At 44.2% G+C, this 14018-nt stretch overlaps 1 protein-coding gene across 4 annotated transcripts in view; it reads right to left on the bottom strand.

Annotated features, from left to right (window-relative positions):
* Nucleotides 1-14018, bottom strand: part of SORCS3 (sortilin related VPS10 domain containing receptor 3) — a 281108-nt gene that overhangs the window by 193681 nt on the left and 73409 nt on the right. For all 4 annotated transcript variants that reach the window (XM_027460385.3, XM_027460387.3, XM_038181612.2 and 1 more), the window contains one exon: nt 4356-4423. In XM_027460385.3, coding sequence (XP_027316186.1) covers nt 4356-4423 — 68 coding nt within the window. The remainder of the gene's footprint in view (nt 1-4355; nt 4424-14018) is intronic.

The raw sequence follows: 14018 nt of genomic DNA, 5'->3' as shown, positions 1-14018 counted from the left end.
TAGCAGCCACAAGAGAAAAAAATGCTTGGGGATTTTTGAGCGCTGCCATGGAAACCTAATTTCTTGGTTAATAAACAACAAAAGAAGAAGAAATATATGTAAAAATACCTTCGGTAACATTCTAGATTCTTAAGAAGAAAGAGTCAGTCATGATTTTGAGTATGGGTTAATGCCCAGGCCAGCGTTATATAGCATCAGATAATTTAGTGGGCTCCACTGCCAGAGGATGGGAATTCCAGGGGAGCCATCAAGGCCTGGTAAAATGGCAGCAGGGACTCAGAGCTGACACATGCAAGTGTTTGCACTTTGGAAGAAAATCTGAACTACTCCCCACTGCCTAATTAGCTGATGTGCTGCAGTCATGGCTATCACATTGATCATAAATACCTCCCTGCTAGCTTGGGCTTCTCTTGTCTGTTATGTCGCCTGTTGTCTCTTTGTCTTCATCTGAGATTGAAAGTTCCCTTGGGATGGAGGCTGTCTTTTTAGCTACTGCAATCCAAATAATTAGGACTGTTCCTGGGTACAAAATTAGGTGACAGCAGAAGGAAGAAAAATAAAATAAAACAAAATAATGTTTTTATTCCAGTTATCTTACAAGAAAAGCTGCTCATCCTACACTGGCTAAAACAGATGAAAACATTTTCGATATTGCCATGACTCGAAATACTTATCCAGAATGTCATGTTGATGTAACCATCTCAGAAATGTACAGCTAAAATAGGAGACAGAATTAGCAACAAGCAAGGAAATCTTCACAAGGCTCTTCCTTTGCTTGTAAAAAGCTGTGAAATCTAGAAGACCCACAGAATAAGAAAAGGAGCTCAACAGATTCCTGTTTATTCACACCCATAGCACGAGAAGGAAACAACTGGATAGCAACAAGATTAACTAATGAAAGGACTTTCTGCCTAGCATACAGCCTACAGAGCACCCCATATATTATATCTGAGTACAGCACACGTCTGAAACCAAGACTCATTTATCACAGTCACAGTTCCTGTGTTCATCTGAAAGTGTTATGAACACATACATTTGAAGAAATAAACCACTGAACAGACTTTTTCCCCTTCTCTTCTCCTCCTAATAAAATTTGCCTGAGATTTCCCACAGAAAAACAGGCACAAAACTTCAACCTTCAGCCCTTGGTTGTGGGTGGCATCTTTTAGACACCGTATTTTGCATCTCTAACCCTCTCATTTGTCCTCTGCTTGACAGGTGCCTTCCCATGAAGCAGCAGCCTCTCTTTGCAGCAGCAGTTCATATTTTATGACAGATCACTGCTGCGTGCTCACAGCTCACCATGGAAGTTGAAGTTTGGTGCAGGGACCTTGGTCTACAGAGGGTTTGGGAACTAAATGCTCCCCAGCAGCACTTCAAATCCAAATCATTCGAGTTTATGGATTAAGAGGGAAGACTGTTTTCCTTTTTTTTTTCTCCCCACAAAATTTTCTCAATCGCACGCAGAATTCTACAGAAGCCATAGGTCTATCTTTTAACCCAAATTTTATTTAAAAGCAGGTAGGATGGCAGCTGGATTCCCAACAAACAGCCACCTAGCAAGATCCCTTGCTAGGCAATGAGAACTGATAAAGCATTATATGCCTGAAAAGCTTACCTAATTTTTACAGCTCTATGTCCTGACCTATGAGAAGACTTACCCCACAAATTCTGATGCCTCACACCATCACAACACAATCGCAACAAGGCAGATCCCTTTTACGGGAGGAAAACAATCACCTCCATTCACCTGGTGGGGAAAACAAAAATGCAACCCCCAACTGACAGACACCTCTTGTGACCAAGAAGAGGAGCAACATTCACATGGGGGAGGGATGTGTGTGTTTTTCCCTCAAGCTGGCTGCTGCAGTAGCAATGGAGGCTTTTTCAGTGATATTTTTGGCCTCAGAAATATGGATTTACTTATTAAAGCAGTCTGTGCTGCTGCATTCAAATGCTGACTAGCATTTCCTCTGTCTAAATTCTTATCAGCCTGATAGAGGAGCAGCTTCCGACGTAACTTTTCATTCTCTCTTGCTCCTTTTTTAATTACATTCAGGATGTTTTCATATTGATTCACTCGTCTTTGTATTTAAATGCAGGTATTAGAAATTTTTCTTATATAGCACTTTGCATCAAAGCATCTCATGCTACAACCCGGGGGGGAGACTGAGCAAAAGCTTTTGATGCATGAGGCAGGCAGAGGCAAGATGATATTTGAAGATTGCATTCCACTCTGCTCTATCTTATCGTCCTCTGAAGCACTGCTGTGTGATTCACTGCTCTCTGCCACAAAAAACCGCTTCTCTCATGTGGAAGCAACTGTTTGCCAAGCGCTCAGAAGAGGCACCGCACAGCACTGCTGCTCAGACGGACAGAGCTCTGAGTTAGCAGACAACACAAGCCACAGTCCCAGAAAACAGGTAGAAAAGGTGGAAATCTCCTTCTGATGTTTAATTGATATTTGCATTCAATTTGTGACCCACCCAGTTCCTGGGGCTCAAAGATGATTTTGAAGGAGTCTATAAAAAAGTAACCAAGGAAAGCAAATATATGACCAGAAGACGTAATTTCGCTCTGCAAAGACAGATCTTCCTTATGAAATTTTCAGGGTCTCAAAAATTGAGAGAAAATATTGAAAAGTACCTATTTAAATAATGCAGAGATTCAGAGGCTTTCATGTATAAATGGAACAGAATATTCTGCGAAAAGGAATCTCTCTTGGCTTATTTCTTTCGCATTGTATCTATTTGTATTGCTACAACATCTTTTCAAAAAAGAAAACCAAAGCTGTTCTCTTAAAAAAAAAAAAAAAAAAAACAAAAAAAAAAAAACACTTCCCTCTAAACTGCAGAATGGTTTAATCCTCAGTTTTCCAGGTGGGAAACTCAGGTTTAGAGCCCAAGAGCTCTACCTGCTAGCTTTTAACTTGACCTTTCCTCCCAAACCTTGGAAGAGAACCCAGCTCGAGCCTCCAGACCCCCCAACAGCCCCTCTTTCACCGCAGAAGAGAGGCAGAAGCGTCCCAAAACAGACTGAAACACACAGAACAGGGCATCTCCCCAGATGCCCAAGCAGCTGATACATTCAGTTGGACAGATGAGCTGTGTTTCTGTCACTCTGGGAAAGCTCCAAGAGCGCTGCTGCTGTCACCTTCCTGCAGAGCTCAGGTGCTGCTCTGAGATCAGCATTAGGACAGGATTTGCCTGCTTGTTACATTATTTATGCAGAGCAGATTGCTCAGCAATTACATTTAAAGTACAATCACAGTGCCATTTGTACTTGTTAGGTAAAGAGGCAAAAGTTTTCAAGGCTTAAATACCTTGAAAAGTACCGGGATAAGTGGAAATGACGGTGTTCTCTCATATTAGCTGCACGGTTATTTATACTTTTGCAGATTACCATGGTACGGTGCAATTAGGCTTTGGATTTACTGTGCAAATTGAGAAGTTTCAAGAGCTCTACTAAACAATTAACCCTTTAATGCATTAATCGGGATAACCCCACAACTCAATCCCAAAATCTGGTCCAAACAAGAGCTTCTAAACCAACGTGGAAGAAAGGGCAAGAGACCACCTGCAAGAAGCTGCTTAGACTCGAAGCAACAGCTACAGTGCACTGACAGCACCACCAATTACAGTTTCTGGAGGTTGAGCAATAACAGTAATACAAAAGGTAAATCTAACACAAAGCACTGGGGTCTTCCCCACCCTATGCCCTTTTTCTTGTTGCTGTTCTGACAGTAAAAAACACCTAAGTAACAATCCCCCAGGAATTGGTCTGCTTGTTCATAAGGGTGTTCTGTGTGTTTTGTTTTGTTTTTTAAACACATCTATACCAACCCATCGTTGTGATCTCTAACCCTTGGATCGCTACTTTCCTCACAGCCTCAGGCAACACTCAATCACTGCCAAGTTGACCATTTCAGCTCACAGGGCTGAGGAACGTGGCTAAGACCAGCCAAGCTCATACCAGGCACAGGGTCATACACCATCTTGGATGCTGTTCCAGCAAGCATTTACCATCTACAGAGACCATTCTCGTTGACAGCACCATGGCAGAGGCTTTGAGGAATGAAGAGCCTTGTTTAAGGATGCTCAAAAAGGAGAGAACAAAAGCTCCTCTGTGTGTCTATGGAAATGCCCTACATCAACAAAGCATCTGATTTGCAGACCTCACTTTGTTAAATCAATTCTTTCTTAATCATGCATCCCCTTTCAACTTCAGTTATCTCAGATCCCCTCCCATCTCCTCCCCAGATCAACTCTGACCCCCCCTTGCTCAGCCTCCAGTTTTACAAGAGACACCGTGCACCCCCTCCGTGCCACTTGCTGTAATTCCTACAGCCTGCTTACCTCCACAGCGAGCTCTCAGTAACACTCCCCAGGTTGAAGTCGTAGAGCTTTGTCAGAATGAGAATCACCTGTAGAAGGGGAAGGGAGGAAGGAAGAGAAAGGGGAAAAAAAAAAAAAAAAGGATTTTCTTTAGACTGTGTAACAATATACAAGGCATCTGAAATCACCCAAAGGAGAGCTTAGCGTTTATCCGTTAAAGTTCCCGTATTATAGGATCAAGTAAGTTTTAAAAAAGAAAATCATTAGCTTAATGCATCATGTAACCAGTAACATTTATTTTAATCCTGGAGATGTTTTACATTTGAAATACAACATGCCACCAGGAATTAACCGAACATTGCGAGCTGCCCTCTCTACACCTATGGTTATTCAAGGGCAGGAATGGAATTGGGACGAACCCTTGGTAATTCAACAGCCAAATCAGAAATTACACTCAACGTTTTCCTGTTTCTCTCAAGGTGCTAACATGAACTAGTCTCCATGGAAAGAAATGATAAATTTGGTTATGAAGATCCCAATCCAGCAAAAGAGCCCATTTTGCCCCAAACGGGTTTTGTTGCAACAAGGAGCCTTTCTATTGCAAAAGCCCCATCTCCCTCCCTCCTCCTCCTCCCACGGCAATGGGACCTGCCACACCTTTCATTTGGGTTTCTCAGCTGAGAGGCTGCTAGGTGAGGAGTTTAAAGCTTTGCAGAACGGAAAAATGCCAAAGGATTAATCAATATCAGAGGCTGCAGCAGTCTGTTACCGTCAGCATAATACCGGGAAGAGACCTGTTCAAATCATAAGGACCTTGGTACGTGACTATGCAATCGGTGCCCAACTTAATGGCTTTTGAAAAGATGCTCTGAGCATCCCTTTTGCTACTGGATTCACTTCCCCCTTCCCCGATTGCATTTTTCCCTTTATTTCCCTATGCAGAGACCTTTAGGAGGAAGATAAAAGCAAAGCTGCTTCCAAGCAGGGTGTGAAAAGAAACCTGCCAGGCAGATTTGAGTCAGCATATGCAAGCCCATGTCAGCCTAAACTGCTGCTGTGCAGCAGGGAAATAAGGACAAGGCCCTTTTTATTGAGACTTAAACCTCGCACACACCTTCCCATACAAATCGGGAAGAACCAGCTGCCACTCACAGCAGCCAAGGATCGTACAAGGATCCCATCAACTGATGGGAGCAGCCTGTGCTGCTCCTAGCTAAAACCTGCCAAGGGACATTTATAGATGTGCCCCATATTTCCAGAGACACTCCAATAGGATATCTCATGAATGGAAATTTGGAAACCATGCACCCCAGCATAAGCAGTGCCTTGCCAGAAACGACTCCCTCTTTAGTGCTCACAACTGAGGCAAGGTTTCACAGAGGTAGTTTTCGAGTTTCAACCCGGAGGAGGACTCCCACTGAGGTCAGCAGATCCTGGATCCAGTCCTAAATGTATTACACAAAGCCTCTATATCATGATCAAACTTCAGCAGAATAACTCTTGCTTAATTTGCAATCCCGACTGGAGGCAGCATCCATAACCTGCCAGCACTGTGTGTGCCCCTCATCAGATCTCTTATGCCTTGTATTTTTGGAGATACAAACCCTACAAATTGCAGGAAAATGGCAGCTTTGCAGGAGTGGGGTGAAACCTGCTCAGCCTCTGGGTATAAACCCAAAGTAAAAGCATGCTGTTTATTAGGGCTTTTCTGAATTTTCATGCACAGTTACTACCAAAAACCCAGCTCTGCCCATTGTCAACGCATGCGGAACAAAAGCATAACCATCCCTTTGCAGCTAAATCTCAGGGGGTCCTAGGAAACAGGGGGTTCCTGGGGCACTGATAATACAGCTGCCTGCAGCAAAACGCCCACAAACTCACTCACTACGTGTGCCCAGGCCAGGCACCAGATCACAAGCCCAGGGACACCACCCTGTCCCATTTGCTTTTGAGACAAAACTGTTGAATTTCAGCAATGTTAATGCTCACTCTGTCTTGGAAGCTTGACTAACAGAAGGCTGGGGAGGCTTTGGGGAGGCTTTACCCCACAGCCTGCCCCAGGAATGCTGCGAGAGGATATTCCCCACCAAACAGCCTTTGAGACTGCAGCAGCAGATGCTGCTAGCAAGCAAGTGTCCCAGGTGGTTAAGACACAGATCAGAGCCCAAAAGACACAGCTGGTTCCTGCCTTGCTTTCGCAGGGTGTTTCTGACACAGCCTTGCAATGGGGGCTTCAAAATATTTCAAGAAGCTACCCTGAGGTCTCCGCATGGTGTTGCCCCAACTGTGTCAAGTGACTGCAAGAGGGGTGGCAGGGGCAGACCAGGGCAAGAGCCCAATTCTCTAGGACGTTGTTATGTGAATGCTTTGGGTGAAAAAGAATGGAACAAAACAAAGAAAATTAGATAATTTTGTCCAAAACTGAATTCTGACAGGGAAAAAAAGAAAACCCCTCACTGATTCAAGCTGAGACATTTGATTCAAATTCCTACTTTGTAGTTGAAGAAGCTTTGCTTGTTTTTGTCAACACTGACAAATAATCATGGCTTTTCTGTGTCAGAGTAATTTTGCATGAAAATCTTGATGGTTTTCATTTTAAAAGCTGAATTCAATTGAAAATTGGAGATTTCACATTTAAAGCATGAACTGCTTCAAAACAAAAAAAGCATTTTCTCCCCCTGAACTGCAGGAAATGTAGAATTGCCACCCAACAGGAAAAAGCACACTCCTCAACCTAAATCAAGATGAAAAGATTTTTATCTGGGGAAAAGAAATATAAAAAAAAAAAAAAGTTCCCAGTTATATTGATTCAGAAACAAAGAAAACTTTCACTTAGGCATTTTTTTTTAAATCAAAATAAAGAAAACAACTGTATAGTCTCAAATGAAACTGTCTGGTTTCCATTCATCAAACCAACGCCCCCAAAATTAATTTTTAAGTCAGATGAACGCTGAGTTGCCTTTGTCCGCAGGCTCATAGTGCTTGCTCTGGGGAACATGGCTCAGGTGGGAAATTTCCCCACTGTCCCCCGGGGACCAGGCGCTTCCCCCGACCCCAGAGGTGGGTGTCCCTGGGGGCACCAAGCAGCCCAGCTGGCTGAAAGTGAAGCGAGAGAGGAGCAGCCTGCAGGACAGAGCCGGGAAATAGGTCAGGCTGAGTTACAGCTCCCTTAAGGCAACAGAAACCCTTTGGAAAATGTAATTTAAAGCTGAGCTTACACAAAACTAAATGACCTGAAAATTCAATAAACTGTTTCGGTTTTCAAGGCAGAAGTGGAGATGGAGAAAGGATAATCAGAGAAAGTTTTTGTTTTTTTTTTCCCCCCATGGAACCAAAATGACATTCCAGACCTGCAAGGATTTCCTCATGCAGTGTATTTTACACATAGGCCTCCCATATGTTTTTGTTCTGTACAAACTACGTTGTTGACTGAAGACCCTGCTAAAAGGTCTGCGTGACAAAAATGCCAACCCCTTGTCAATTACTCATCCTCAAAGGCTTACACTATAATACAGTTTAAGAGTCCCTGGCACTTTCCAATCCTGCCATGGCACTGAGCCACGAGGTCCAGGCCCAACGTGACAGACCTCTCCTCGAAGGCCAGCAGGTCTCCGGGCCTGCCCAACCTAGCAACCTCAAGCCTTGACACAATTTGGATGATGTGAAATGACAGAAAATACGGCCAGAAATAGGAGTCCAAGTTTCTTTCTGAGTTGAGAAGAAATCCCTGAGGGGGCTCCTATTGTTCAGGAAATTATTAGGAATCTCTGAGCCTATAAATCACAGAAGTGCTCAGAAGCTCTTCAGAGTGTTTGGTGGCGTAGCAATCTTTTGTGCTCATAAAATTTTACTATGAAGGAAAATGACTTTAGTTCATTAAACCCTCCTCCAGATCTTGCTGATTCCAAGTTGGCAAAGTGCTTTGCACATACCCCACAGTAGATACATAACTGGTTCCCACAAATCAGCACGTAAAGGCTCTGCAGTTCCTCCAGCAGGCTGACAGCAAACTTCAGAACAACTGAGAAGTGCCAAGTCATGGGCAGTCATCCTCCAGTATTGGGAGACATGTATTAGAGAAGGGGGAGAAGAGCAGCAGCCAGAGAGAAGAGGCGACCATTTCAGGCAGACGTCTGAAAGGCCAGCCCCGAGCTGCTTGGTGAGACTCACCTCACCTCTAAGCGATCCCGGTGTATCAGCACAGAGATTTACACAGCTCGCCACTGCCCCTGTCCACATATTTACAGAAAGTAATTAATAATGAGCAAAGGGACGAGCACCGGGTAGCACACAGCACAACAAAGGAACTGTGAACAAATTTACAAGTGAAAAATGAGAGCTCTTCACTTGCTTGCTCTGGCAGGCACGGTCCCAGACTCCATTTCCTACCTACACACCTATTTCCATGATGTTTGCAGCCTTTGCTGCCCTACACACTGGCTGTAGGAAGCTTGTCCACAATTTTCATCCAGCTTTCCCCCATTCAGATTAGAGCAAAGCACCCAACAAGTAAATTAAAAACATGAACGGGCACAGCTCCTGGGAACCAGCAGCAGCAAACTGCTCGCAGATGAAGGCAAATTGGCTTAAAAAGGTTTAGGACCTGAACGCTGGCAGCGCTGCCCTATGGAGGTCCCTAGCTGCTTGTTTCTTTCATTTATTTTTTTATTTTTAAAGGGACAAAATTAATAATTAAAGGTGACCTAATCAACAAACTAATTGAGTTATTTGGAATGATGAATTTGCTAAGTAAAACAGTTTGATTTTTTTAGTCTCTACATTTAAAGCTAAGTCAGGCAAAACCCAATGATATCTGCCTAGCTTTCTGTACACAGATGCTCAAATGTGGCAATAGGAGACTTCGTGCTCAACAGATTTCTGCTGATGTGTGGGATGGGCTCAGCCAGCAGCTGAGCACTCACCCAGATGCTCACTCCCCAGTCCAGAGAAAGGGGGGAAGGAACCAGAACAAAAGCAATAACCCCAGTAATAACCCTTCATAACCCCAGTCCAACCAGAACTCCCCCCATGCACCAAAGATGTGCACACACAGGTGATCACCCCGCTACACATCATCTCCATCCCCACTTGCCCCAGAGATCTAAGTGCAGTTGCTGATACCTAGGAGTGCTCTCCCCATGTGCCAGAAGCACACAGCATCATTACAAAGCTCCCTGTGAGGAATTTAAATTCCACCGGTGCTAATGGATTTAGCAAGCAGCACCACTGCGAGAAAAGGCAAGTAATGTCATCTTTGTTTTACTGATGTGAAACCAGAGGCAGGGAGAGATTAAGTGCTTCTCTACATGGAAAGACTCAGGAGGAGGAATCCAAATCAACTTTTAGGGTTTGGTTCAATTCACTTTGCAAGTATATCAGGAAAAATCTAATTAAAGACCGTTTTATTCTGAAATAGAGTCTCCATCCAGGAATTTTACATGGCTGAAATAATCCACTTAAACAGATTTAGTTCATTTAGGCTAACAAGCAACACCTGGAAGATAAAGCCACAATCAGAGTTCACACATAGTAACAGAGTGATTAGCAAAAGGACCACATGCAACTTAAGCACCAATCTTTTCCCTAGCCTGGTGAACACAGCTGAAAAAAAAACTTATCTCCAGGTACTAACCCTTGAAGAGCAGCACATCCTAACATAAAACCCTCAGATACTAACAAGAAATAGAGGCCAAATCCTGCCCATTGGAAATCAGAGCAACATTTTTGCATGAGCAAGATGATGCCAGCTGAAGCAGCAAATGACTTTTTTCTTTTAATCTCTGGAGAGAGATCAATGATCTGCGGGTGGCTTCAGGCAGTGCTGGCAAAAGAGCCCTCTGAAATTGAAGGAGACAAGTCCCAAGATCACACACAAAAGCAAAACATGTTCCAGTGAACTTGTGATCTCCAAACGGCTGAGGCTGTCAAATTTGTCCTCAAAACAAAAACTAGGAACTCAAAGAATGATATTCTCCTTTAATCCTCCCTTGCCTGCATTGCTTTTCACTTTCCCTTATGAAAGCTGCTGCAGCATGCTCTTTCTTTCCCCTGTCCTCCTTCCTGTCCATATAAATCAGGCAGCAGAACAAGCTGGAGCCAGACCACGAGAGGTCTTCCCATGGATTCCCTGGGGATACCGGAGGCAGATCACATTGCCTTCACAAAAAGTGCCCTCTGCATGAAAGCAGCCGTTTGAAATTCCCATTACAAGGCTTGGGGTGAGTGAACAGAATCCACAGAAAAACAACACTACAGTGCTTTGTAGAAAGAGCCAGCACTGGAAAGCATAATTCCCTCCTCCCGCGTGACTACCAGCAGGAGCAGGACAGGATCTGTGCACACTGGTTCCCTGCTTTGGCAATTTGGATTTGAACCTGCCAGACTCTCTCATGCTTTTGATTTTAAGCTTTTCGGAACAGGGACCTTCCATAGGATGCGTTCACTGTTGCCTTGCACAGGAGTCCCTGCCACAGGTGTGAATGCAGCTGAATATCACTGGCACCACAGCAACAACTAACGCCTGAAGGACTCGGGGAGGATCTGTGATGCGTTACAGTAACAGGAAAAATCAGATTCTCCTCCCAAAGCACTGATTTCATTTCTTACCCAAGTGAGTGGTATCTGTTGCCACCAGCAAATAGGGTCTACAAGTCAGACATGTTGCTCTTCCATCTCTATGATGGATGTTAGCAAGTAGATGATATCCCTTGTATAACATTTTTTTTCACGGAGAAAGAAAAAACCCACACCAGTAAATTTAAGTTTCGGCAAACACCCTCTGCCTATCTACGTACCTTTAGCGTATGTGCACACACACACAAATTATGATCAGTTTCTTAAAATCTCCTTCCTAAAGAAATAAAAGAAAGGCCTCCTGCATGGTTATCAGTCCTTAGAGAGAACCTGGATTCTGTCCAGGAGGCTGAAATAGAGCCCTAAACGTAGCTACCAGGTCAGATCATAAAACCCTTTGTCCTCGTTGTAGGGGAAAAAAACCACTCCACAAAAGCTAAGTATGAGTAGATTTATTAGCCCCTCAGGAGAGAGCCTCTGGGAAAAGACATGGTGAATTAGCCACCTTTTTAAGGACGGCAATAAAACACAGGAGACATTTAAGTAGAATTCCAGACTACCGTGAATAAACACATGGGAGGGGAGGGGACGTACCCAATGCCACCGGCAGCGGTTGTGGCAGTGGGGGCAGTAAAGCCCCCAGGTTCTGACCCACGTTTCTGGCAAGGCACAGTTGTGCTCCCCAGAATCTGTCCCAGCTCACGGGTGGCCTCGCTGCACACAAACACACATTGCCACCAGAAAAGACATCTAGATTGCTTAAAATAACAGAAGCCTGAGCTTTATCTCTGTGTAAGTCAGTTAAACATAAATACAATCTCTCCTGGCAGGAGGTGATATGATTTAAGGGTCCCCTATCATACATTATAAGAGGTGATAGCGAAGAACTCATAATTTATTTTTATTGATTCAGCAACCTATGCTGGATCATATCTCCCAATTCTTCCCCTTTGCTAAGAAACTTCCACTGAAGCCTTGGGAAATTTAATTTATCTTTTTCCTCCTTTTCTTCTTCTTGCTTTTAAAGCTGCTGTGTGCACACCTCTACCTAAGTTCAAGAAGAAAATGAAAAAAAAAAAAGGCCCCAGTCACTTTGCCAGCCCCGTTCTCCTTCCAATTATCTTCTGATACCATCTGCGAGCCAGCAGATTTTGTGCAGCAATTTAACTCTGTGGAGTCACATACCTACTGAAGGGCAATTTAAAGCTTCTGACAGGGGGACCTGAAGAGAAGGAATGATTTGAACTCTAAGGCTGGGCGTGCTACCTTCGGAGGACAGCTCTCAATAAAAAAAAGTTGACAGAAGGGAAGGCAGAGCAGCCCCCTGAGACACCATAAACTGCAAGGACAGGTGGGGGCTTTCCTTGAGGACTGGAGACTGACTGATTTCATAAAGAAAACTAACTAGGTGGGGGAATTTTGTGCCTAAGCCATTTCTAAAAGAGAGGACGAAAAATAGCTCCCATAAAGCTGATTTTTTATTTTTCAAAAAAATCAGGCTGCTTTTTGTTCTTCCATTTCAGACTCCAGACTCTACTCTCACGCCATACCCATACATACATGCATAAATGTCACTGATCTTCCTCAATTTGACTTAATTAACAACTCCTATAACCGGCACTGGACAGAGCATGGGGAAGAGATTCCCTCTCTTTGCAGAGAGCAGAGATGGTTTAGGTAACCTGCTGAGCCCTTTTCAGCCTAATGTCTATGACCCAAAGACTTACTTGCTCATGATATGTTTCACTGATAGATCAGGAGAATTAGCTGCCATGCCAAATGACAGAAACTCAGGCCTGTTGTGCTCCCGAAACACCGAGCCTTGCCTTTGACGCGACAGCAGGAGATGGGTGACGGAGAAGTCACCGTGTGAGCAGTGCAGCCTGGCCGCTGGCCTGGCACTCAGAGTAGGGAAAGGCATCAGAGCCTCTTTGCTCTATTCCCAGCTCTGATGCCAGCTCACTCTATGCCTGAGTTAACCCACCTGCAGGGAGATTAATTCGTGATGGCAATATTATTGTTCAGAATTTAATTATATTGTCTCAGAATATTACTCCAAGAAAACATCACTCTCCCTCCAGGAGAAGCAGTCCAGAAGCTGAAGTTTCATAGATGCTACCATGAAGGGAAAGGATGTACCTGTTGGAAACGAGCCCTTGCATCTTTTAATAACCAGTTAAAAGACCCTCCGTGCCTGTCATGGGATCATTGTTATCAACAAATCCGAGCACCTTAGACCTTCACATATTCCCTTTCTCATAACAGCCCAGGGAAATAAGGGTTGCTGCAGTTTTCCAGATAACAAGTACAGGCACAGAGGAAATAAGGGCAAAATGCACAGATTGTTCCGTTACGGTTAGCACAGGCAGCTAAGTCCACCATTTAGATCTTCCCACACATTTACTGCCTGACCTCGAATGCATTTAACATCATTAGTGTAAAACCTTTATTTAATTGTAAGCCTTTATATAAGCCTAAGTAGAGAGTTTGTAAATATAATGTGGCTTGAGCTTAGGAGGAAAAAGAGGGTTTATAATCTTTGGAAAATTGGGCAGGCCACTAAGGAGGACTATAAGGATGTAGCGAGGCTGTGCAGGGACAAGATTAGGAAGGCCAAAGCTCATCTGGAGCTCAATCTGGCTACTGCTGTTAAAGATAACAAAAAACGCTTTTATAAATACATCAACACAAAAAGGAGGACTAGGGAGAATCTCCATCCTTTACTGGATGCGGGGGGAAACTTAGTTACAAGAGATGAGGAAAAGGCAGAGGTGCTTAATGCCTTCTTTGCCTCAGTCTTTAGTGGCAAAACCGGTTGCTCTCTGGATACCCAGTACCCAGAACTGGTGGAAGGGGACGGGGAGCAGGATGTGGCCCTCACCATCCATGAAGAACTGGTTGGTGACCTGCTACGGCACTTGGATGTGCACAAATCGATGGGGCCGGATGGGATCCACCCAAGGGTACTGAGAGAACTGGCAGAGGAGCTGGCCAAGCCCCTATCCATCATTTATCAGCAGTCCTGGCTATCGGGGGAGGTCCCAGCTGACTGGCGACTAGCAAATGTGACGCCCATCTACAAGAAGGGCCGGAGGGCAGACCCGGGGAACT

The sequence above is a fragment of the Anas platyrhynchos genome, chromosome 6 (genome assembly GCF_047663525.1).
Source record: "Anas platyrhynchos isolate ZD024472 breed Pekin duck chromosome 6, IASCAAS_PekinDuck_T2T, whole genome shotgun sequence".
In the NCBI taxonomy this organism is placed as follows: Eukaryota; Metazoa; Chordata; class Aves; order Anseriformes; family Anatidae; genus Anas; species Anas platyrhynchos.
This window is presented reverse-complemented; position numbering and strand designations above follow the sequence as displayed.